The sequence below is a fragment of the Phocoena sinus genome, chromosome 1 (genome assembly GCF_008692025.1).
Source record: "Phocoena sinus isolate mPhoSin1 chromosome 1, mPhoSin1.pri, whole genome shotgun sequence".
Classification (NCBI taxonomy): domain Eukaryota; kingdom Metazoa; phylum Chordata; class Mammalia; order Artiodactyla; family Phocoenidae; genus Phocoena; species Phocoena sinus.
This window is the reverse complement of record NC_045763.1, coordinates 149940380-149966266: the sequence shown is the minus strand read 5'-3', so window position 1 is coordinate 149966266 and position 25887 is coordinate 149940380. Positions and strand designations below refer to the sequence as shown.

The 25887-nt window shown below is 52.6% G+C and overlaps 1 protein-coding gene across 49 annotated transcripts in view; it reads right to left on the bottom strand.

Annotated features, from left to right (window-relative positions):
• The window catches only part of LOC116760690, a 73321-nt gene that overhangs the window by 26743 nt on the left and 20691 nt on the right, over positions 1 to 25887 (bottom strand). For 5 of the 49 annotated variants that reach the window (XR_004351816.1, XR_004351812.1, XR_004351815.1 and 2 more), the window contains 9 exons: positions 21829 to 22170; positions 9166 to 12655; positions 7577 to 9033; positions 5573 to 5649; positions 5220 to 5316; positions 4644 to 4744; positions 2955 to 4426; positions 2670 to 2837; positions 1340 to 1499 (listed from right to left, as the gene is read on the bottom strand). Coding sequence is in view for 3 of the 49 variants with exons in the window: in XM_032645981.1 (XP_032501872.1) it covers positions 1340 to 1446 (107 nt within the window). In the remaining 46 variants the exon portion in view is untranslated. The other 44 variants (XR_004351822.1, XR_004351841.1, XR_004351855.1 and 41 more) reach the window with 44 other exon arrangements.

The following is a 25887-nucleotide window of genomic DNA, read 5'->3' as shown; positions in this document are numbered from 1 at the left end:
GCTCCAGCCTGACAGCCAGTGCTGGCCAGACTCTAGCTGACACATCTTGAGGGACTTGGCCAGCTCCTCTTCATCTCCCCAGCTGCACCAAGGCTGATCTGCCTGCTTTATTCATGTTCCAGGTCCAACACCCCTAGCCATCCCTCCCTTCGTTACTGCTGGAGGGGCTGAGACTTGTCAAATTCCTTGAAGGAAGAGACATCGGACTCTTCCAAACGGCCCTGGATTCCTCACTCAGCGAGGATCTCAGGCTGCTCACAGCCAACTCAGAGGCTCATCTCAGATGGGAAGAGGAGAAGATGAAACACTGGGAGGCAGGGTACATCAGACTTCCCTGGGTAGGGGTGGGCGGGGGGAGTGGGGAGGAAACAACAGCCACGTCCACGAGGCAACGGCAGAGAGCTGGCATCCCACAGGTGCCCCCTGACATTAGCCGAGAGCGTCATAAAATTACCCAGCACCATCCCTTTTATCTTTAGACCCCAGACAATCTGCTGTCAGCTCATTCCAACCAGGCCTATTGGCCCAGAATGTGGCAGGAATCTACTTGATAGGAGAAAGATTTCCTGGTAATGTGGCAAGTGCCTCCGGTCTGCCTTCTGAACCATCTCTGTAATGTGACGGACCTCCCCAGTTCTGCAGGCCCTCACCGTTTTTAATCACGATCGCTATTACTGTGACCGGCAACAGGTGACGCAGAGAAAAAAACATTTCTACGTCAAACTGCCTGGAGATCTTTGCAATGGTTTACTGAGCCAGGATTTTTTTTTTTTAAGTAAAGGTAATGAGGGCCTAGAGGAAAGAAGTTATTCATTCAAGAAAACAAAACAAAAAAACAAACAAAAAAAAGAAAAACCCAAAGTAGGCGGAAAGAGCCCCAAAGTCCACTGCCCAGCCCACAGTCTATAAGCTCCAGACCACTAAGCGAGGCTAAAGGTGTCCAGACGACACAGGAAGAGAAGGCCCAGTCCCCAGGCAGGCTCGCAGCCCCTCTGAGGGATCAGCATTCAGAATCTCGTGCTATTCGTAGGGGGTCAGGGAGAGCGGCTGGTCAGTTACTGCGGGAGGCCCAACTGTTTTGCCAACGACCACATCCCGCCATCTCCCACATGGCCAGTGCCTGATCGCTGAGGCTGGCCGCCCTGCCCCCGAGCCTTTGCTGGTTACTAACCCCATTCACAGAAAAGCCAGGAAGAGGAGAACGGAAAGAAGGGAGCAATTGTCTGGGAGATTCTGAATGGAGAAGTTTGAGGCTTCTCCACTGAATAAGGAAAACGCCCTCGTGGGAAGAGCAGGGGGTAGGGGAGGGCCTGGAACGGGTGGCCTACACCTGACTTACCTGGGAGGCAGGGAAGGAGGGCGTTGAATCCTAGCTTCCTTGCTGCGCCTGGTTTCCAATAAGCAGGCTGGTGATGGTTCACCGACAAGACTGGGATGGCGCCACATCCATCAGCACTTGTGGTCACAGAACCACACAAACCAGGGGCTCAACAGCACCTCTGAAAGGGAGGAGGCAAAGACCCAGCCCACTCTGCCCTATACCTCCCAGCATGACCTGCTCGTTCACCACCAGCTCCTCTGAGGACAGCTGGCCCCTCGTGCCGGTCACGCCAGACTTCCGGAAGCCCCAAACGAGGGTGAGGGCGGGGAACAGACAAGCTCCCGGATGCCCATAGCTGGGTCTGCCTCACATGTCCCAAAGAAAATCCAAGAAAGGACGGGGGAGGGCTGGAGGAAGGCAGGGAAGGCAGCAGGTTCAAAAGAAGGAAGAGAGAGGTCAAAGGACATCCTCGAGCAAAGCAGGGCAAACCGGAAACCAGGAAGACACACCGGAGGCCGCACTGTGCTTTCAGCCACATCATGTGCCCAGCCTCTCCTCCAAACCCAGGATCCAGGATCCTTCGAGAAGCACCAGCCCCTCCTGGCCCTCAGCCTACATCAGCGCCCTCCTCCACAAGATTCTGAATCTACTAGCATGTGAAATAGGGGGAAGGAGAGAAAGCTTGGCAGCCCTGCACCAGACACAGACACGTATACACAGATACACATATGCACGCGTGTGTTTGCACACGCGCACACACACACACCCTCCCCAGTATAAAAGGCCCCATGGAGATGGCTCACACTTTCCAGGTTCTGGTTCTCTGACAGAAGCGCTCCTCTCCCGCAGGGGAGGGCAGACACGTCTGATAAGCATTGCTTAGCACAACGCTATATATAGTCTAGGTTCCTAGCGGCCTAGAGATCTGGAGCTAGAACTTGGCAGAGAACCATGCTAGATGCTGGCAAGGCCCACCCCCCTCCCCCAGCTCCTCCAGCCAGCCAACGGAGAGCCTCACCTCCCTGCTGGGGGCAGTGAGCGCAGGCAGGGCCCTTCCATTCAGCCCGTGAACGCTCTGCTCTGAGGGACCTGGACTTTTGGCTCTCTGTTTTAGGGAGCATCGACACCTCCTGAATGTGAGGGGGATGCGCGGGGGCTGAACACTGAGTTCTAGCCTCTCTGCAGCTCTCCAGCAGCGTGAGGAAATCGATCCAGTCCTCTCTTCTGGAGGACCAAGGGCAGCAGTGTGCAGGAAAGAATGGAAAAGGCACAGCAGCGGGCTAGGTTCAATAACCATCTATCCACTTCCGACGTTTGAAGGGATAAAAGAATGCAAAAAAATACTTACTGCAGAGAGCCAGGCTGCCAGGCAGCTCCTTTTTTTGTTCCAAATAAATGCAAACGGGCACACGCTTATCCCACAGGATGACAACTGTCTTCTGCACACCGGCACCATCGTCAGCTGAGTCTCCAGGAGTTTGTCACCTACTCATGGAGCTGAACTCCTCTGAGTTCTCTGTGGGGAAGAAGCGAAAGGTGGGCTCAGTTCCCAGGGCCAACCAAGCAATGCACATGCAGGCCCCAATCAGGGTCCCTTCTGGGCCCCCGGACGTGGCCCTCTGCTGCGGCTCACCGTCCACTGACAGAAGAAACACCACGCCGGGCCCAGCATCCTGGAGGAAGGCCAGTCCCAGCGGGCACGCGGTCTCATCAAGGACGGCCCATCCATCACATCTTTCTGAAAACAAACCTGAAGGACAACAGTTCTCTGTACAGTACAGAGACCTGGGCTCTCATCACATGCACAGCTTCTGGACAAAGAGACACAAAGGATCCAACACCCACATATATACAATTTTTTTAGGTCAAGTTGCTCTCTCCTCAGGCTGAAAAAGACATGACGCAAAGGGGCCGGGGCTGCCTTTGCGCTTGGGTGGGTTCGGCCAGCTCCCACCCCTCGCCCGTCTCACAGTCTGCTGTGACCTGGGCCAGGTCCCCCTGTCCCCTCTGGCTCCCAAGGCCCCAGAGCCACTCTTTCCAGACCCCAAAAGAGTCACGCGGGGAAGTCCTTGGGGAGAGGAGGCGCTCGGCGACAAATGTCAGTGCTGGCATCATCCATCCACAGGAAGCGTGAGGCTGAAAAATGGCACACGAGGAAAGGAGGCAGAGAGCTCCAGGCCAGGCTGTCCCTCCATCTCCTCCCACAAGTTGTTTGCTCCTCCACCCCAGACACTGGCCGAAAGCGGGGGAGGAGAGAAGGGAGGCCAGATGCTGGGGATGACGGCTTGGCTGAGGTTCAGTGGCGATGGAGGCCCATGTTCTCTCTTGCTCCGAAGAAGGCCTGGTGGGGCGGGGCCGGGTGGGCGGGGCGGAGCGGGGGGGGGGGGGGGCGTCACGCGCACAAAGCGCAATGCTGCAGATTCAAGAAAAGTCTAGAACCCTGAGCCGCCATGATGACACACACACAGACGCAAAGGTCAAGGACTTCAGGCCCACTACTGCGCCTAAGAAAGAAATGAGGAAGATGAAGGGGAGAAGATAAGACTTTGATTTGAGATAATAAGGAAAGGAGAGGCTGAAGTGGGCTGCCCAAGAGCTGGTCTTCAGCTCAAGGCCTGTGATGTGGATCCACCGTCTTCACGTGATGCCAGCAGAGGAAACCTACGACTCCATATCCCCATAACGGGCACTAGGACTGCCAGGCCCACCCCTGCCCCCTAGAAGGGACCTGCCCTCCATCCAAGGCAATAAGCCACAACCGAGAAATCCCAAAGGGTTTTCTGAACCTGGGAAGATGTCTCTTGTTGGGGACCAGTGAGAGGAGTTCAAGAAGTGATCCTGTTTGCCAAGCTCATCTAATAAAAGACAAACAGCTGATTTTCTTTTCAGATTCTAAAATTCAAGGGTCTATAGGGGCCTACTGAGTTATCCGACGTCACCCCCAATCCCGTGCCTGGCGGTGGTCTTTCTTGTGCCAAGCCCTTCCTGAAAATGACACCAGCCCGGGGTCAGCGCTGAGCCCCGACAAACTGTTTTTGCTGCTTTCATGTTGACAGAACGTCCTGGCCACTCGGCTGAGCGCTCCATCTCCAGGCTCCCGACACACTGAGTCATCATCCGAAGAGGAAAAAAACAACAAAGCAGCCGTCACCAGGGTCCCCGCTGCCGTCGGCTGACGACTCACGGGCTGTCGTCACTCTCTGCTCTGCAGCCCCGGAACTGGTGACAGGGGGCTTCAGGGTGCCCAACTCCCCTCCCATGGGATGCAACAGCATCAGGAAGCAGGCAGCCACTGCTGCGTTTGGAAAGAAGGGAAACTAACCTGGCATCAAAAGGATCCCAGGAAGGCTCACTGTTTAACCCTCACTCCGCCACCACCAATGCTCATGGCGTTTCCATGGTGTTTTCCTGATGCAAAAGCTCCTAATGCAAAAGAGGGTATTTACTCCAGGTGGGGGGAAAGGCACTACCTCACAGGCTTCAGGTGCATACTGCCGGGTTACCTCCTCCCCTGCCCCTGCTTATGATACCACTGAACGCACGTAAGCTTCCTTCTCCCCCAGTTCTTCTCGAGCCACCTGCTATGTTCCTTTCTTAAATCCCCACTAGACAACTGGGCAGGGGGAATGGAGCTGCATCACTTTCTCTTGGGAACCTATTTGCTTGGCAATATATTAGGCATTTCTGTGTAGTAGGTATAGAGGCTCCATCTCACTGACCGAGAACACTAAGACTTAGAAAAATCAAGTAACTTGTCTAAAACCACCCAGCTAAGATGAGGCAGAGTCAAGATGCAAACCTAGGTCTGCCCAAGCGCCATGTCTCTGCTTCTACGGTCTCCACTGATCTCTGGATTCCGGAACTTATCCTGCTCTGAAGAGGCTACAACCTATCTCACCTCTGCCTCCTGTTTCGAGAGGAAGGAGACCAGGAAAACTGAAGTTTGTTAGTCCATCAATTTCAGCTACAAAAAATCCCCATTGTCTTGGGTGAACCTAGCCTCAAAGAAAGAGGAGAAAGTTAATGAGGCAGCAGGGAGGGTGGCATGGAAGAGCCAAGTGACCCAGACCTTGGGTGCAGGAAGATGAGCCACCCAAACTCTCACAGAACATCAGGGACTCACAAAACTCCTTAAATAGACACATTTTGGGGATCTACCTCGTATGCGGCACTTTGCAGACACTGAAGACAGAGAAGAAAAATGCAAAGGCTTTGACAGACCAGGGTTCTAATCACGATCAACACACTTACCGGCCATGGGACTCTCCTCGCAGGGTTGAGGTGAGGAATAAATGAAATAACCGCCGTGAACCAGACGGATGTGGTACCTGGCAAACAGAAAGCACCACGCAGGTACATGTTTCCCTTCTTTCCCCTAGCTTCCTGGGGCTCACAATCTAATAGGTGACATAAGACTTATACACGAAGAACCACAGCACATCTACAGTAGCACAAAAGAGGCATGAAGCGTATGGGAGTCTGGCCGGATGGGAGGAGGGCTGCTTCTTGTGAAGGTAATCAGGAGAGGTCCACGGAAGACGGTGGGACTGCCGCAGGTGGGTGCAGTGGAGAGGAGGCGTGGAGAGTATCACTAGTGAGGACAGAGAGAGAGAAAAAGCAAGAAAAAGTAAGTCGTCTGGTTTCTCTGGAATACGTGGTCCACCTAGGGAAACTCAGAGAGGTGAGACTGGGTTTAGGAGAGCTAAGACAAGACGAGTTTCAGACAGCCTCCAGCACACTGCTGAAGGGAAGGAATCTCCTTCTGGAAACCATGAGAAACCATTTTAAATTTCTGAGCAAGAAAGACAAGATGGCCACTGCACGCAGAAGGGCCTGGAGAGGAGAGGGACGGGCAGCAGGGAGCCTCACTGGAGGACTACAGCTGGATCCATGGCACTGGCAGGGGGCGTGCGAAGGAACAGAGAGGAAGAAACGGGAACAAGGCAGGGCCATCCAAACAAATCCTCAAAGCTGCCATGGACCCCACCCCCAGTCTCCATGGGGAGACTGCCAGAGACAGAACCTATTTGGGGAACACAAACCACAGGTCCGACACGTCTGAGATGAGCTGCCGTATCTCTGCCTCCACCCTCCCGCCCCAAACAAGGCTTTTCCCCAGACTGCTCTAAGCCTCAGGCCGATGATGGCATGGGAGACCCAGGCCTTCGGGGAGCAATGCCCACGCTCTGGCAAAGCCAGGGCTGTGTCCGAGGGTGGGACTGGGCGGTCCTGCCCCTGGGGCCACCTTCACTGCGGCAGCCACCGCTGTGCCCGCCTCTGCTGCGCTTCTGCCCCCCCGCACCCCCCTCGCCGCCGCCGCCTCCGTCATAGCCCCCGCCCCCCGCCCACTCTGCGGAACTGGCACAGCAGGACCAGAAAAACCAACGCCACCATGTCGGAGACGAGCAGAAATGCCTCCAAAATGGCAGCCTTATGATAAAAAGGAGTCCAAAAATATTATCAACCCACCCAGGGAAAGGGAAAGCCAGAGACAAAGGGAGGGAACTGTCAACCACCTCCCAACTGCCCCCCCCCAAACCCTTACTCTCACAATTGTCACATCTTTCCCTTCAGAAACTTCCTCTCAAAAAGCAGAAAGCATAAGAGGGAAAGAAGGGCATCGTCCCATCCTCCTGAGAGGTCCTGGGGGCCATAGGTGACATAGGGCATTCAGAAGGACACTCTGCGTTTCATATCCCAAGATGGGGGTCAGCAATCCATTTCTGTCTTCAAACCCAGCCCCTATCGCTGACTGGACGAGAGCTAGCCCTCCAAGGGAGTGGAGCCTTTCACCGCTCACCCACCAGACCCTCCCCAGCTCTGTGGGCCCTGGGGAGCCAGGAGATAGGGTTGCAGGAAAGGGCCGAGAAGGCACAGCCGTGCCCTCCGTTATGTAATAAGAAGGGCGGTGCTGTCCTAGGCCAGAGACCCAGGGCGCATTGCGCTCCCAGATGCGCAGTCATGGGCGGGGGCCACTGCGCAAGGTGCAGGGCTCGGAAACCCCCTCCCCACAGACACGGGGGCTGCAACAAGGACCAGACGGGGAGCTGGGACCCTGATTTTTCCAAGTCCTCCTCCCCCAACCAGAGGCGAGCAGCCTGCTGCCCTAGTTTTGCTCTTACTCTCCTCACTCCCCAGGATGACAAACCCTTCTAACCTGGGACCTCCAAGCCTCTTGCGGCCCCGTGGCTTTCCGGAAATCCCACCAAATACGCAGTTTCTGAGCAGCGTCCTGGGGTCGGTTCCCGTCCTCACCTTTCCAAGCACCGGGGAGCAGCAGCTTCCAGAAGGCAGGTCCTTCCCATAATGGGCTCAGCTCTGGACAGCCTGGGACGTCAATGCAAATCTCCTGTCCCCGGGGAGGAGCCCGGAGTCAGCAGGAAGCCCAGGGTGGCGGCAACAGCAGCAGTAGCAGCTCTGCCCTACCTTGCCCATGCGTTTCCAGGGGAGCCAAGATTTATTTTGCCGCAACGCTGAGGTGTGGCTGATCGGAAAATTCCCACTAAAGAACGAGTATTTTCTTCCAGTTTGGTCAACCCTCTGCGTGCCCATCTTCCCAACCCCTGCCCCTCCGAAACAAAAGTTTGGGGAGCCCTCAGCTCCTCTCCCTTACAGTGCATGAAGTTAAAAAGGCACAGGAAGAGGCTTCAACCGGTCAGTCAGAAGCAGGCACAGACACAGGAGCATACGCACACCCCTAAACAGATTTTAGAAAGCTGCTGGGCTTCCCCCCCCTCCCCTTTAAGCAAGTGAAATGCAAATTCAGATTTGATACCCTTCCCTCAGCCAATCAAAAAAAGGTTTTCACCTGCCATTGGTCCACCCACCAATCAGAGGAAGTGTCTGGAGTGAGAGCCCTCCCCTGGCCAATGGAAGGCCAGCTCAGTCACTTAGTTAATGATGCAGCAGTACAAGGAAGGCCATCACATGTGAACTGGAAGGGTGCCAACATGGAGACACAGAGAGCACAAGGTAAACAACTTTCCAACGCCAAAAGGATGACATTTAATCTCTAAATGCTAGCTTCCCTTCTCAGCTCATCCTCAACCCCTCTCAGCTGGCCCTACAGATCCTGGGACCCTCACTACCTGTCCCCCCAGAGCCCCTAACAAGATCCAACAGTGACTGCGTCACCATTCCCCACTTTCCCCAACTACGCAGTGACAAACCTACCAGCTTTACCCCACTTCTCGCAGCCCACACCCCATCCTGCCCACCTGCTCCCCAACAGCCCCGGATTCCCAGGGCCGAATGTTTCAACAAGGCAACCCCTAGAAAGCTGCCCCTCTCGCCTTCCTCTCAACACTTCTCCTCCTCACTCCGTACCTTCTACCTGAGAACCATATGGACGGACAGACACTGATACCCAAACAACTTGGAAAACCAGCCTGTGTGTCTGTCTGTCTGCCCGATAGAAGGAAATGGGGGTAGAGGCTGGGAGGTCAGGTGGGACGCCAGGGACGGCTTGCTCCTCTTTCCTCTACCTCGGTCAGGCTTGAGCAGCTGACACTAAGGGAAAAGAAATTAAAGTGGAAAAAACCCCTCCCTCAGAAAAAAAAAAAAAAAAATAGCAAAAAGCAAGAAAGAAGGTGAGAAAGACAGAGCACCCACATACGCAGAGACATCGCCCCCGATCCCAGCAAATACGTACGTGGGGGAAGACGGGGGTTACGCCATCAAGTCCTGAAGCCCATCGGACCACCCATCGTCGCCTGCGCAGACCCAAATCTCGGTCGGCCGTAAGGTGCCGCAGTCCCGAATGTTCCAGAAACTGGTCCCATTAAACCTTCCACCATCGCCCCGAAACCTCTTGCTCCCACCCCTGCCCCCCACCGCCACCCTACCTCCTCCCCGCGGGAACCGCCCGTGCCACCTTGCGTGTCATCTCCTTAGCCTAGGCTACCCAGAGGCCTCCGGCCCCTGACAGATTTCTGAACGCTTGGCAAGTGAGCTGGCAGAACCTGGTGCCCGGTGTTGCTATGACTTGTTTCTTGATTTCTCTCTCTCTCTCTGCTGCAGCACGGCTGTTGCTAGCAGACCTATCGACGGAGCGCTCGCGCTCTCTCTCTCTCTCCCTCTCTCTCTCCCCTCTCTCCTCTCTCTCTCTCTGAGCTCTGTGACGCAGATCTAAATTCTCCAGTCTGCTCCTTGTGTTGCAAGAGCAGAACTGCAGCTTTTCCCCTGGAGAGCCAGAGGGCAGTGCCAAGGCTGGTCAAACAAGGCAAAAAAAAAAGTTGGGCCTACACTCGGCTTTCCTGGCCACACTTCTCAGCCCCTCTTTTACCCCAGACCTCACTGCTCTGGGGCGTAGAGGGCCTGGTCCCTGCAGGCTCAGGCCTTCCCTGAGGGCTCCCCAGCCATAAGACTAGCTTAACTCTTTGAGTGACAGCGCCCAGAACCCAGACAGGGCTGTCCCACACTAAATGTGGCGTCATCTTTTCTTGAACCACGTGAGCTTCTCCTGGACCCGAGAATATAACGGCCCCCACCCTGAGACCACCGTCCTATTAACTCTTTCTGCCACAGACAAGTCCAGAATTACAGCCGTCGCTGATTTTCGTTGTTTTCTGCTTTTTTGGCCACAGACCAGGATCTTTTTTCTTCCTGGAATTTTCTAAGGACAAAAAGCATAATTAAAACATTGCCTGCTTACCCCATGAGTGAGCTCCTTCTACTGGGGCAGGAATTGGAGAAACCAAATTGAGCGGCGGCCTGAAGAATCTATAGTAAAACCAGTCCGGATCTCCACTCTTCCGGGGCTCAGAATTTTAGGGCCTGTGCAGATAGGTCCAATCACTTCTCAAAAGGCACTTAGGCTACTCAGTCCCAGAGATTCAGGTTGCTGAGTCATTTGTTCCCAAGAAGATCCTCTGACAACATGAAAAGCAGCAAAACAGAGCGGCAGCCAAGCCTGGACCTGCAGTGGCCAACGACTGGCTTCTTCTCTCCAGGGCAGGTGGCCAAATGAGATGAGCACCCGCCAGCCCACCCCGCACTGCCCCTGCCATGGTAATACATGGGCATTCACACCTGGAAACTCTCACAGGGAGCTGGGGGGGGGGGGGGTTCCCACCAATGCTCTGGAGACTGACTGGGCTTGTTTTTTGGTTACTGACAGGTCTCCACTGCAGCAAAGCACATAGCTCCCAACATTTTCCTGCCCCCAGACCCAGAAATAGTTCCAGAACAACTCAGATGCTAAACTCACTGGACTCCATATACCTAGACAGACTCAGGAATTCTTGGGTTCCCACAACGCCACATCCAAAGAAAGCAGACCCGCAAAGGTTTCTGGCGACCGGTTGTACCACAAGAGCCTAGCCCTGATCGGAAGTGTTCAGGTCCTGGGGCAGCTGACTCAAAGTAGATCACACATCGAGATCATTGCAACTTCAAGACGGCTGGAGAATGAGAGGCCAGGCAGCAACCTTATCCTGTACCCCAACTCCCAAGCAGCCTTCTTCAAGCAACTACTCTGGGCCAAGGTTTCACCCAGCAGAAAGAAGACCACCTGGAAGACAACCATGGTACTCCATGGCTTTAAAAGAAGTCCAGAGCATCTGTGCCAAGCTCTCAGCAGGGGAGAAAGTGCTTCAAATTCACACCTTCTGGGCTCCAGGGTAGAGCATGCCAATAAAGAAGTCACCTACTGGTCTGATGACCAAAGGAATGTGGCCTTGATGGCACCAACGCAAGTCCCCCGGAATGGTCCTCTGCCTACTTAAATACCATTTGCCGTAGTTTCCTTTTCCATGGAAGAAAAACATGCCTAAGTTCATGTCAGGACATTCCTGATTTATCCAAGACGCCCAGGATCAAATAAACAAAGGGCTTTGAGCTCTGCCAGGGAGCCTCCTGCTTCAGGAGGGAGAACGAGAAGGAAGTAGGGCTCAGCACAGAGTTGGCCCATCACCCCGTGAACATGGTGGATGACGTGGCTGCTCAATGCCATGGCGATGGAGATGTCACGGGTGGGTGGAAGTGAGAGAGAAGAGGCAAATAAGTCACGAGAGACGGGGCAAGAGCAAGTTAGGGTCAGGAGGGCCAGACGCAGCCACACAACCTACAGACGGAGGCTGACTGTGGTTCAGCCACCGCACAACTGAGCTTGAGCCCATGCAAAGGAAGGTCCCCGTCTCAGGGCTCGGCAGGAACCAACTCTGACTTGCAAAGCATGATGGCAGCACTATGTTTGGGAGGCTCTGTTTCATTTCATTTTTCGTCTAAGTCTTTTCTCTTTCTTCCCACGACGCTGTTACTCTCCTTACAATTTACTAAGGTTGAAACTGTCATTTTAGGTGCCCCTGCCCAACGCTAGGTCTGCCTTCTATTAACCTGATTCTGCATGGCACCCAGAACAGAAAGAACCCGCATGGGATGACCAGGAAGCAGAAATGGATTCAGTTCCAAAAACATGGGAGGATGTTTACTCAGCAAGCACGCTCAAGCCTACAAGGAAGCAGTTTTACAGGGTGCTGCATGCGATGTTTGATTTCAGGGGGTAAAGATAACTTTGGAGTGAGGGGAAGGTGCTGGCTCCTTCCGTCCACCCTGTGAGGTCTGGGGAGGCTGGGCCAGGGCACACTTGAAAAGGCAGGGCTTCAACTCAAGCCCAGCAGGTCACTGGCTCGCTCCGGCTTCTCTGCAGCTCCAGGCCTCGGGAACTAAACACACTCTCCAGACATTGCGAGCTCTCCGTGGCCTCTGACTGATCTGGGTCAAAACCTCGAAATGTCAGAGAGGAAGAATTTTTTTCTTTAAAGGGGATGAGCTGGACTTTTACCCAGCCCTCGCCCTGGGTTTGGAATGCAAGCACTCTGGAATTGCCACGAACTCCAGTTCGGCGGGCATCAGCCAACAGCGCAGGCTTAGTGCAGCCTCTCTGTCCTCCCATTTCCTCATTAGGGCCTCCTGAACACGGGCTGGATCTTTCATCAGGAAAGAAGTCATTTCTCTCAAGACAGGGAGCTCTGTACAGGGGACTGATCTCAAACTCCACACGAGTATCAAGGGCTCGAGTGGGTGTTCTAGATAAATCAGGCAGCGGTCTGGTCTCGGGCAGCACTGACAGGTTCAGGTCCACAGGGAGAAGGTGTTTCTGTTTACCGCCTGGAAGGGAGGAGCAGACAAAGGGCACTCGGTAACCCCAGGAGGTAAATCACTGATTAAGTACCTACTAGATGCTAAGGCCACATTCCGCGCAGAAGAAGTATAAGACACAGGCCATCACCTCAAGACGTACAGGTTCTGTGAGAGGACCCTACAAGCATTCCCAAATTAGCATCTCTGATGTTTCCAAAGTCTGCTCTTTAAAAGCCGGAACTCATTTTCTCACTGAAACGATATTAAACGTACTGGTTGGGTTCCCAGGCTAGCCCACAAGAGCCTATTTCACCCACTTCAGGAAGAGACAAACCCCAATGCCTTGGGGGACTCGGCAGGTAGCAAAGGATGCAAGCCACGGGGAGGGAGTGTGTCAGGAGCAGGGACAAGCCCCTCCCCTGCTCTGCCTGCTTGGGGCCATCTGGGAGTAGAGACCCAGATCGTCCAATTTTTCAGGAGAAGGCAAAAATCTACATTTACTACATTAAACTCTTGAATTTTAAACACTGTCCCCCAATTTTTGAAGTCCAAACATACCTGCAGAGTTTCCATTGTGTTTTCTCTGTGGTAATGTGTCCAAAATATGCTATAGGAACAAGCACTGCCCGAGTGGGGATTTAAATAAAATAAAGAAACAAAGAAGAAGATAACCGAAAGGATTCACCTCACAGATGCTGCTAATGGAGGAAAAGAATGGCACAGAAGGAAATAAGGGAAATCCTGCCCTTCAGGTCAGTGGTTGTCAACCAGCCCCATGTTGAGGGCTGCAGGTGGAGGGGTACCTCGGAATTATTTTTAACTATGAATGAAACCATTAGAGTGCTAGTATTTGTGCCCCATCCTGACCCACCAGAAGGACAAAAGAATCATTCCAATACACAGGCCCTCTCTCCCAGATGAGAGTTGCTGCTCTGGGCATCCTCAAAGGCTCCATTTGGGGCTTTGTTGATAAGATTGGAAAGGATTATCATAATCCAGCTGCCCATCCAAGGCACAGGGCCCTCCGTAAACAACACTAAGACCAAGGCACTGCCCAGCCTCTACTTCGTTCAGTAACCACCCCCCACCCCCACCCCGGCCCACCTTTGGAGGTCTCAGACAATGGAACATAACTGAGATGACATCACTCTCAAGGTAGCTAACCACCCGCCTTAAGTCTTCGCTCTGCCTCTGGAGCCCGCGGTACGAGCCTACCCCCCCGCCAAAGGCTTTCAGATATTTTAGGATAACCATTGCAACGAAAAGTCTTTAGGCTAAACAAGGAGGTACAAAAAGGGAAACGAAAAAGGGGTGGGGGTGGAGGCAGGAGGGATGGTAAGGGAGAAGAAGCCGGAGAGAAAGAGTCTTAAAATAGATGGTCAAAAGTTAACAAGCCAAAGGAAAAGAGGAAGAGACCTATGTATTGTGTATTCACGAGAAAGGAGGCACTTGTGGCAGAAAAACAGCTGAGTGACACAGGACATGCAAAATGAAGGGTCCACAGTCCAGACATAAAAGAAAATGTCAAGATGAGCCAGGGGATCAGACAGTTCCCAAGGCCAGCCACCAGGCTGTGCCAATGACCCAGGACAAATTGGTTAAAACCTGGAATTGGGAGAAGAAAACTGTATACAACTCAGTTTATAAGTATGGAATGTTCTTTTGCCCATTTTTGGGGGGGAGAGGGGCTCTTTTTCTTACGTGTCTGTTGGATTATTTACGTACTCTGGATACGAATCCACTTGCCGGTTGTAGGTATTGTGTGTATCCTTTCCACTCTGCCTGCCTTTTCTCTCTTTTATTGATGTCTTTGATGATGAGAAGTTCCTCACTTTAATGTCATCCAACTTATCAATCTTTTCCTTTATTTTTGGTGCTCTTGGTGTCTTCTTTAAAAAAATGTATGGCTACCTCAAGGTTATGAAGATACTCTATGTGACCTTGTAAATGAAGTTTTATTTTGTCTTAACTTTCACATTGAGATGGATGATCTCTCCGGAATTTATTTTTGTGCATGACGTGAGGTAGTGGTCAAGATCATTTCTTTCCTTGTGGACATCCAACTGACCCAGCACTGTTTATTATTAAAATGACCGTTCATTTCCTACTGCCCAGCAGTGCCCCCTTTGTCATAAATCAGGTGTCCAGATATACACGGGTCTATAACTAGGCTCTCTGTTCCATTCCTTTGGTCAGAAATAAGATAGACAAATAGGTCTACTCTTACAGTATGGAGCACCAATCTTAAATCAGGTGATGCTTTAACGTGAGGATATGTCTACAAGTAAAGTTTAAGAAAATATAAATCGAGTAACTAATTTTGCAACGTTCAATGTGGACAGACATAGTCTGAGCGCAGCCTGGGCCTCTCAGAAAGAGTAGGATGAAAAGAAACAGACACAGAAAAAGCATCCCAAGCTAAGGAAGGGGGCAGCGAGAAGAAAGGGACAGAGGTAGAAATTAATCTTTTTTTTCCTTGTAGACAATAACATAGTGATCAAGAGAACAGGCTCGCACTGTTCAAGAGATAACTGGCAGCTAAATCCCAACTTATACACTCTTTAGCTGTGTGATCTTGAGCAACTTAACTCAGCCTTTCTGAGCCTCGGTTTCCTAATCTGCAGAACGGGGGAAATCGTCCTCATTGAGCTCTGCAGATTACATAGATTAACCTGACGCATGTCACTTACATCACATTATTACAGAGCCTAGCAATCTGAGTATTCAAAAATATTGGGTGCTATCCTCATCATGGTTAGTGATACCTCAGAGGCCAGCCAGACTGTGGGAACAATCTTGCCATTCAACAAACACTTCGTGAGGACATACGACTAAACAAGGATAATGCAGACAGTGGTGAAAAACTCAGACTCTAAAGTGAGACAGGTCTGAACGTGCATCCTAATACAGCCTCTACTAGTTATACAGACTTGAACGACTTATTTGACCTTCCTAAGTTCCTATTTTCAGCTTCATCCATACTTCCTAGGGGTTTTCCTGGTGAGGATGGTATGAGATACAGGAGCGTTCAGCACAATGCCCAACACAGAGTTAATGTTCAGCTGGTACCAGTATCACTATGATGATGATGGTGATGATGGACCATGATGCTTTTGTGGTTGGTACCATACCAGGCACTGGAAGAAAAGGCCTAGTAACACCTCAAGAGACCTGTAGTACCTGGCAATCTCAGTCTTTCAACCAAGTACCAATCAGGCACAACCACACCTCGCTTCGTACTGACAAGACCAAGTCGACAAGGTGGAGTATGTTGAGGTGATAGGCTGAAGACAGAGGAGGGCCTTCGAGGAAAAAGCTTGAGTGCCGAGGAAAAAGCTTGAGTACCAAATAAAAGCCAAATTGCTGGGACAGTTAACTACCTGGTAAGGAAATTCTAATCTCAGGGAACTCTAAGAAGAAATAAAAACACAGAATCTATAAGTATATATAATTAGAAAAAGTCTGAAAACGTGCTGAGTCGGGGGGGGGGCGGTTGTCAGAAACGGTACTTGTAGATTAGACGTCTGATGTTATCCATGGGGAAAAGGGTTCCTGAAAGAACCGTGCCGTTAATAGCTTCGATCAACAATAACGACCATGATGTGGTCCGTCTAACAGCCTTAAAGACCGCATCTCGTCAGTCTCCAGAAACAACTACCCCAGAACCACTGAGGAGTTTTTCCCATCAAATTCCCAACCCAAAGGACCATGGCACTTCTGCCCAGGTTGCTGAGCTGAAGTGAAACAAGGCCCCAGCAGTGAAAACAAACACTCCAAGGACACAATGCTGCACCACGTGCCAAGTGAAAATCCGAGAGACAAGGGCTAGGGACAGCCTGTGCTGGAGGGTAGGTCCTGGCAGAGGTGAGATGCAGATGCAGACACGGAATGCCGCCACGGGCGGGGAGCTGGAACCAGGCAGCAGGCAGTAAGTGGCCTGCCAGACGCTGGCCCTGAGAACACAGGACTCCCCTGACTACAGGGTGAAAGAAGATGAGTGAGGGCCAAGTCAGCTCCTTAACAAACAGAAGTGAGCCCCAGCACCAACAGAGACTCCCGTGTGGAATACGCCAAGGGCAGTGTAGTGACGGGGCACGTTTGTTTAGGGGGAAGGTCAGGCCTAGGGTGGCAGATATCGTGGCCAGTATGCTCTATTCATAAGTTGACGCTTTCTTCTGGGCAGACTGAGTCAGTCTGCCTCTCAGGCCAAAAATCCAGGCTCCAAACTGTCCTGCCCAAGCTGGCTCCCGCCACCTCCTGGGAAAATGGAAAAGGCCGAAACGTCTGCCTTACCCTAGGCCACTGAACGTTAAGTCTAAGCTACTGCCCCAGAGGGCTCATGGCTCAGCCTCAGGCAAAACCCAGGCTGGCAATGGGACGGGCACCTACTATTCTGACAGTGGGCTGGGGCTCAGTAAACATGGTCATTCCACTAGCCAAAGCCCCTGAATGAGGGGCTTCTAGGGTTGCCTGAAATGCAGGAGGCAAAGTCTTCTTGGGACTCGGGGAGTAACCCAACGCAACTCTTGGCTGGCTGTTCTTGAAATCCTGGCCGTCAACGGATGGAAATAATTTCCAGAGAGATGGGAGTGTGGCCGGGCCACATGAGTCGGACTGAAAGGAGCTCTACCCCATCCCTACACGGCGGACCCTGCCATCTGTGCCACCGGCCAGATTCGGCTGGGGAAATGAGGGGTCTTGGCCAGATGCCCTCCAGGCACAGGCTAGGACCCTTAGATGTTACTGCTGCCCCTGGGGTTCTTGATCAAAGAGGGAAGTGCTGAGCAGGACCAGACATATCTAGGGTATGGAGAACCTGGGCAACTGATGATTCACGGGGCTGTACTAACCTCTGTATGACCACATGAGTGCCACGTGTCTCAAAAATGGCATTTCTTTCCTGCCCCGGTACCAGCTATTGCTTCACTCAGCTGAGTCAGAACTAGAGAGCAGTTGTCACAAACACAAGTAGGATGGGGGTTCCCCAAACAACTCTGACTTGCACTTTAACTTCCATACTGCCTTCTCCCCCACACAGGGGGCATGCCCACGCCCATGACCTTGCCCACAGCCTGAGAGGGACAGGAAAGACCTCAGAGCCATCATGCACACCAGGGCACAGGTCTGGACTTTCAGCAAAGCGCCGGCCTTGTCAGGAGCTGGAGGGGGGACAAGGCTCTCATCTGACGAGCCTTGGGTGGGCGAGGGCTTGGGGCAGTCTAAAACATAATATTTAATGTCATATTTGGGGGCGATATTGGGGATGCATTGTACATTATTTTCATAATATTAAGCCTTAACAAAAGTAAGGTCCCACAAAATGTTTGATGATGTGAGTACCTCCTATGCACACAGAGAGCTCAAGAGTAGGGAGGGGATGATGACCAGAACCGTGGGATAAAGGGCAGTCCTGTGAGTGTTTCATTTACGGAGGGAAGGTGTTGGAACAACACATGAAGGTTCAGCTCTCTGAAGGCCTCTGGGACTGGCGGGCAGCCGTTATTCTCAGGTTAGGATCTGGTTCAGGCCTGGAAGGTCAGTGTTCTTGCCCCCGAAGCAGAGAAACAGTAACAGCCTTAAAACACAAAGGAGGATGCTGAGAAGCTTCTCCCAGTGCCACTGAATGTGGAGTGACAGGAGCGGCCCACCCTCCAATGCCCTCCCTCTAAAATCTCCAGAGTCCTCAGGGCCTAGGGTGAGCACTGAGAAGGCAGGTGAGTCCTACACATTTGTTATTCCAAGAAAACATGCCTGGGGCTGACTATGTGTCAGGCTTGGTGTTAGGCCCTCTTCGGGGAACTCTGCCCATGGAAGCAAGGACTTTCCCGGTTGCCAGAGCCTGGAGAACTAGGACAGTAGGAGGACAGCTGGCTCCTTAATCCCACTCTGGCCCCCCAAAACAAGGCAGGTCATGGCCCCTGGACATCACTCTGTGCCCTTCTGCAGTGACAGAGCTAAGGGGGTGGGGGGACACCTGCAGGCTGAGTGCGCTGACGACACAGTCAAGAAGCTTCTGCGGAAGCTGACACAAAAAAGGACCACTGGTGCTTCCAAGACCCCAGAGTCACCAGAGGGTTAGAGGACATCGGATGCAAGGATCTGGGATGCTCAGATAAGCCTGGGGGCTCCCCAGCCACTTCCCCGGCAAGGCCAGTTCCTAACAGCCAACGGAATACCCCTGCTGACTTCCCAGTCCCAGTGAGGTCACCAGGAGAGCAGTAACCGCCACTCCTGCCCTGGACCCAAGAGAGCTGCCCAACCCCATTCAAATGGCTGGGATGACCCACCAGATAGAGACTTAGAAACCTGGTGTTGTAAGACACCCTACAGGTCATCCGGCCTCACCTTTCACCAATACAAGGAGACTGGCCTTGGGCTGGAGGCCAATGTATGGAACCTTGGGTGGGTTACTTCATTTCTCAGGCTAAGTTTTCTCGTCTATAAAGTAGGGCTAAGGAGCTACTCATACCCCTGCCCAGTGTTGTAGGAGATTAAGTGAGTCCATACAAGTAAAGCCCTGGGTCACACTGCCTGCTACACAACAAGCATTCAGGAAGTGGCAACTATTATGACTTTTTATTATTAGCATTCCCTGCGTCATGGCCATTCAGCTTACCTGTGAACACCAAGAGCACCGCTGAAGGGGCTCACTATCTCAGAGGGCCACCCATCTTTCCTCCCTCGAGTCCTTCGCAGCTCAAAGGGAGGGACAATGACCCAGCTCCCTGCACCAACAGCGGCCGCCCTGTCACTGCCGCAGAGTAATAAGCCCGACACCCACATCACATCACAGTCCTTTCAATACACAAAACTCTGCCCAGCAAACTCGTTCTGCTGAAACCTTCCCCTCTCTGGGGTATATCTGCCCGTGCTTTAACCATTCCTCATATGCCAGCAGCCCTCCTCTGCACTCATTCTACTTTGACATTTTCCTTCTCATTGGGATCTGAACAACCCTCCAAAAGTGGCCTGAGGAGAAGCGACAGCAGACTGACCTCCAGCAGAACCTTCTTCCCCCAGGAGCTCTCCCTCCCTCCCTCCTGCTTTCTCCACCAGTGCAGCTGCCCCGCCCCTCCACTCCCACCCTCACCCCCTACACTGTTTTTAAACCTTGCTGTGGTATCTTCCTTGGGACTCTCTCAGTCGTGATCTTAGGAGTATAGCAACAAACCTCTGCTGAATTATTTCTACACGAAAAACACTCAGCCAGATGCTTTCACGTATATTATGTCCACTCATCTGCTCAACTTTCCTTAGCTGGGAACAGAACCCTGTTCTCTGACCCCGGAGCTCCCTGCCCCTGTCTTGACTGCTCCCTGCGTGCTGACACTGCTGATGTGGTCATTCTCCAGTCTTTCCCAGGCAGGATAGATGGCCATGATGGTCCTCCCTTCTCCAAATGCCAACAGCACGTGTAACCCTGTGTTACAGTCCGGGGCCTCATAATACACTGTCATGTCTTGTCACGTGTGCTCATCTATGCCTCTCACTAGAGTCTGAACTTTTCAAAGGCCTGTGCCAGGTTTAGAATTCTCTTTCATTCTCTCCAATGTGAAACTCCCAGAGGCACCCAATCTACGCTTGTTGACTGGCTGATCATGCTTGCTCCCTGTCAACATTACCACCCTAAGTCCCTGACAAACACACCGGAAACGGGTTCACTTGGTCCGAGTCCCTTCCCTGCACACACTGGTCCTGCGAGGCTCCTGCTTCTCTGTCCTTCCCTTGATCTAGACTTGTCAAACATGAACCTACTCCTCTTCCTCCAGCTTCTGGAAAGGATCCCCAAGCAAATGTCAAAGGGACACCCGACCTGTGCTTTCACAAACACCCTCTGGCCGGAAGATGCTAACGGTGGCTTGCCCTGGGCTGAAATCAGTGCAGTGTCAACCCTGGACCTTGGGATCAGTCATGAGGTTTTCTTTTCGGTGTGGCCCCACGCGATGCTGAGGACGGAGGAGACAGAATCCAGCTGTCCTCATCTCAGAGGTGGGAAGGCACTGTCAAACCCACCCTCTCCCAGAGAATCAAAGACCAGAGACTCTAACAGCTCCCCATGGCTACTCACTGTAGATCTGAGCAGAACGCCATCCTCACCAGATACAGGAACAAATGAAGAGAAAGAAGCAAAGGCGTGCCATCACAGCCCTCAGAGGTAGGCGGAAAGATCTCAAGAGCCTCACCTACCTTCAGGCGCCCCCTGGGGTGGGCTGGAATTCCTACTATTATCATGAACACTCACCAACCAAAGAAAAGGGGAGCAACGCCCTCTGCCTTGATGCCCAGCTCCAGGCATCTCACAGATACCGGTGGGCTCCAGGGTCCTCTGCGACACGGAAGTGGTGACTGCACAGAGAAGGCCTAAAGTTCTTGGGAGGCCGTTCTAGGCAGCAGCTCTAGTTAGTTAACACGTTCCTACCAAGTATCTCTGATTCTTCTAAATACTTCCAATACCTATGATAACGCCAGGCACACAGTGTTTGTGGATGAGGCTACTGAATCCAGGACAGGAGGAGAAAGAGAATCAAAATTAAATATAAGATATGGTTCATAACCAAAGGAGTTCCTAAAATAGATTCCAGAGCTAACATGATTTGGGAACAGTTATAAAACAGCCTGACTGCAAGGAAGCTTCTTGTGGACCTGGACTGCCTCTCACAGCTCTTCACGCCACCATGGATGGCACACCCACTTCCAGTAACCGTCTGCCAGCCGAACAAACAAGTGAACGCAAGAGTGGAAACACAGTACAACTTCTTTGGGGCCTACTTCTAAATACCTGAAATATCCGTGTTTACCTCTCATTTTCTAAATCATAAAATGCCCAGATACTGACTGACCACTACGTACCTTCAGGCTATACCCAAAGTTACTACATCACCTTCATGAAAGACAGAGATAAAGGGGCCTCAGCGGGTCACTTCCAACGTTAACCTCCCTCTCACCCCGACCCCAACTCTTACCCTCCCGTCTCCTTTCACTCTCTCACACACAGAACCAAGTAACAAGTTTAAAAATGGCAGGAACCCTTTGTGAATAAACTTTGTTCCTCGGCCAAGATGACAAAGCCAAGCTACACCGCGGAATGCATCCCTCCTCCCACTGATTTGTAACCTGCTCAGGCCCAAGCTGGAACCCGGCCAGCGGACCTCTAGGACATGGCCATCTCCCCACCACCTGCAGGAGGACTGCGACCTCCTCCCCCACAGCTCTGACCCCCACTGACCCCAGCTTTGGGCCATGAAGGGTAGGAGAAGTAGAGCCTCCATTTGGCTTAGAGCCCTTATCAAGGGTCTGGCCTCCTCCCAAGGTTGCTCTGGGGCCTAGGTCCTCATTCCCACCAGACATGTGTGCTCCCCATGCCCCTTCGAGAGAGCCTTCAAATAAGGCTAAGCCCCCAAACCAGGACGTCCCTTCCCCCTTACCTGTCCAAACAGCATCCGCCTCATGAACGTGGACCTCAATATCCACTAATCACTCACCACGCATCAGGCCTGGTGCCGGCCCCATGCGTGTATCACAGCTCAGTCGGTCCTCACCACGGCACTTGGAAGCTGGGATGGCCATCACCTCCACTTTACAGGTTAGGGGCTGAGGAGCCTGTGCAGGGTATGCAGCCAGTACCAGACTCCCAACCACTGTGCTAGGCAAGCTAGTGACATCCTCCTCTTAGGAGACTTCCTCCGAACTCTGTCCTTCCCTGATGAACTCCTCCCCATTTTCATGCTTGACAACTCCAGGGACAAAGGTGGGACCAACCACATTTCCTTAAAAAAAAAAAAAAAAAAAAAAAGGCACGTGAACATGTACCTTTTTCTGTAAGTAGTTTTAAGTTTTTACTATCGACTCATTTAAGTGAGGTGTAATGTATGTATAACTCCTTCTTGTGCACAAACAAGTTTTATGACAAACTGTGCCATTTTATCCCCCCTCGAAGCCTTGTGAAGTATACATAGTTATTCCCATTTTACAGATGGGCAAATGAGAAAAGTGAGGAGAGCTGGCCAAGATCGTCCAGCCAGTAACGGCGAGGCAGAGCAAAAAACTGACCCTAGGTCTTCCCAACGACAAGTCCCGAGTTCTAGGTGCCCATCGCGTGAGCATCAGGACTGACCGCAGGGGCTCTGACTCAGGGAAACTTGAATTTACTGGCTGTGTGACCCAGGGCAAGTTAATTAACCTCCTCTTGTCTCAGTTGCTTCATCCAAAAAACAGTGCTAATAACAACTGCGACATGTGGTTATCCTCAGGATTAAATGAGATAACGTATGCGGAGTGCTCAGCGCAATGGCCAACACATAGCAAACGCTCATTAAATGGCGGGGACTGTCGCCGCACTCCACTGCCCAGGCAGGCCTGCGGTGTCCCCTGGCTTCCCAGGTGGCTGTTACAGCGGAGACCAGATATGCAGCACATGCTTATTAAGACAGGTTGGCTACAAGCAACTTCCTTACACAAGCCAGCACCTCATAAGAGTGTGGCCCAGATTCAAGGGCACAGGTCGCAAGGATAAGCCAGTGTCCTTAATGGCCAAGACCTGCGCCCTCCCGCCGGCCAGGCTGGGACCCAGCCCTGCCATGGTGGCTCTGAACAGCAGTATCTGCCCTGATGGACCTGTTCCGGGACCAGCAAGCAGGCAGACACAGGCTCCCGCCACAGGATCAAACAGTCACTTTCTGGTCCAGACGCCCAGAGCACTCGGCCCTCCCTGGTGAATCCTCTGCACCCTGCCTGCATCTCCATCCTGGGCTCCAGGTCCTGCTCCTGGGATTGGGAGACATGCCTGTCCTTGGTTAGAAGAACAAATAAAAGCACATGGCCTATTTCCAGCAACCTCACTGTTTCTCACTTTAAGATTAAAACAATAAACACCGACATCCAGAGGCTGGAGAGTGAGGGGGAAGCAAGTGGCATCGGAGCTGGGGCACAAGGACTTGCGCAGCACGGGCTGCCGTAACCTGGCAACCTGCACAAGGTGTCAGAGAGAGGAGGCTGCAAATAGACAAGCACCAGGGCTGGAACAGTCAGGGCTGGATGGCGAAGGTCACAACAGGCTGGCCTGGTTCCTCGTGGCGCCGGGGGCCAGGCGGGGCAGGGGAGCAGATAGCATGCCGCCTGCCCACATGGTTTGTTGACTCTCAGCCGTGTGTCCCCAGCACCTCCTAACTGGTCGCCCTGCTAGCTCCAGGCTCTCTCTTCTCCAGTGTAGTCTAGATTCTTCTACCAGGATCTTCCCTGAAATCCTGGACCTGCATGTCCCTCTCCTGTTCTGAAACCTTCCACAGTTCCCCAGTGCCTTGCCGGGGCTTTCTGCTAGCCGTTCCAGGCCCCCTCGCATCTGGTCCCAATCCACCCCTCCAACCTGTTTCCACACTCTCCCATTCTGCAATCTCTGATCCTGCTTAATTGCCCTTCCATAGGCCTCCCTCCTGTATGCCTCCACATATGCTGAGTCTGCCCTTCACCTTGGCCCAAATCCAGAGGTCACTGTTCTCTTAACACGTTTGCTGAATGCCTACCATGTGCCAGGCACTGGGTGGGCTAGGCACTGAGACTACAGGAACACATAAGACATGTCCTGCCCACAGTGAGCTCGTGGTCACAGAGCTAAGCAAACAAGCCCACCACCACTTCACAAACGTGGCGAGTAATCTAGGATTAACAGACATAGAGAGCACTTACCGTGAGCCAGGCTCTATTTTAAGCTCATTTATAGGCTCATTTAATCCTTTCGATATCTCCATGAGGTAGGTGTAATTATTACCAGTCCCATATCATAGATGAGGGAATTGAATCAAAGCAAAGGTCAAGTAAAACTTACTCAAAATCACCCTGCCCCTCGCAGAGAGGCTAGTGTGGGCTCTGAGGCCCAGCAGGGCAGTCAGAGGTGACCAGAGCCACGGGTAGAGCCAAATGCAGGGATGGCCACAGCCATGGCCCCCTCTCTCTACTTCCCAAAGAGATACCTTGGAAACGGGTACTTCCCACATGGAAAAGAGATGCATGGAGGGATAAAACATCACTCAAGGTTGCCCTCCCTCATCCTAGGAAGAAAGCAGAAAGCAGGAAGGGATGTTATGTATGAGCAATAGCCCATGGTCACAGCGTGAGGTGATGAGAAGCCCAAATGCACGGCAAATCCACTCAACATCTACATTTACCCCAGGCCACTAGGTGGGGGAACTTGACCCCAGATCTGCTGGGGGCTCAGTGACTCCAGAGTCCTGCCTCTGGTACAAGCTGGGGAGGGGGATCTCTGGGGTCTGTCGAATGACCTCTTCTTTCAGTGGCCTTGCGTGGCCAGGAAGACTCCATGTGCCCCTGCCAGCCAGGCTGCCTCTGTGCCAGGTAAGCCTTCACCAGCACATGGGAGGGCTGGGGCGGGGGAGGTGGCGCAGCTGTGAGGCACAGGGCTCTGGGGCTGCAGCCGAGACCGGGGTGCCTCCACCTGGTGCTGCCCCTCCTGCCCACTGGGGTTGTGTGAGGGGCTGGGGGTGGGTTTAGCCTCAGGGTCAGGCACGGGTTATGACTGGGGAGGGGGAAAGAGATATGCTGCCCCTTCAGGGCAACCCAGGTGGCCTTTCCTCCTCCTCCTCTTTCACGGCAGAAATCTCACCCTGGGAGTGCCTGTGCCCCATGCAGGCCACCAGAGCAGCCTCCATCCTGCTGCAGTCCCACCCAGGTTGTGGTTCCACCTCTGATCAATCAGCAGGGACCCTCTGCCTCCTCCTCTTCTCCCAGCAACTCTGGAGGGGGCGGGGGCTCTTCCTGAAACTGGCTGGAGTGTCAGCTCCACGAGAACAGGGGACTTCTGTCTGCTTTGTAAACTGCTAAATCCCTGGAGCCTAGAATAGAGCCTGCAGTATAGCAGGCATTCAATAAGTATTACTTGTGGAAGGCATGCATTACCATCCCCCACCTTATAAATAAGAAATATGCATATATATACATACATGCAAATGTGTATATGCAAATATATGATGTGTGCATACACAAATATGCAAATGTCATAACACATAAATTTTTTGAAGCCACCGCTAGGCAGTATTGGGGAGCCCAGTGATTAAAAGAGTTAAGAAATGCAACAGGAACCTGGAGGGGGCAGGATTCACTGGAGGCAAAGAGGCTCCACGGAGGTGACAGAAGCTAAAGGGGGCTCTGAAGAATCCAAAACTTCCAATAAAAATGGAAGGAGCAAAGGCAACCCAAGGGGCAAGGAATGATGTGCAGAAAAGCATGGAAACAGAACCAGTCAGGCTCAGCGACAGGACACCAGCAAATCTCACGTAGCGTGACGGGGAGCCAAGGAGGAGAGCTGCTGGCAGGGACTGAGCACCAAGTGGGCCGGGCCTCGGGGCACCGACCTGTAAAACCAAGGGTCTCAGTCCCTCTCGGCACACGCCTACAGCTAGGACGTAACCTGGGACGTTTGAGCCTCCGCAGCAGAGATCTCTCTCCTGCTGGAGAAGCTGCAGAGCTTTTTC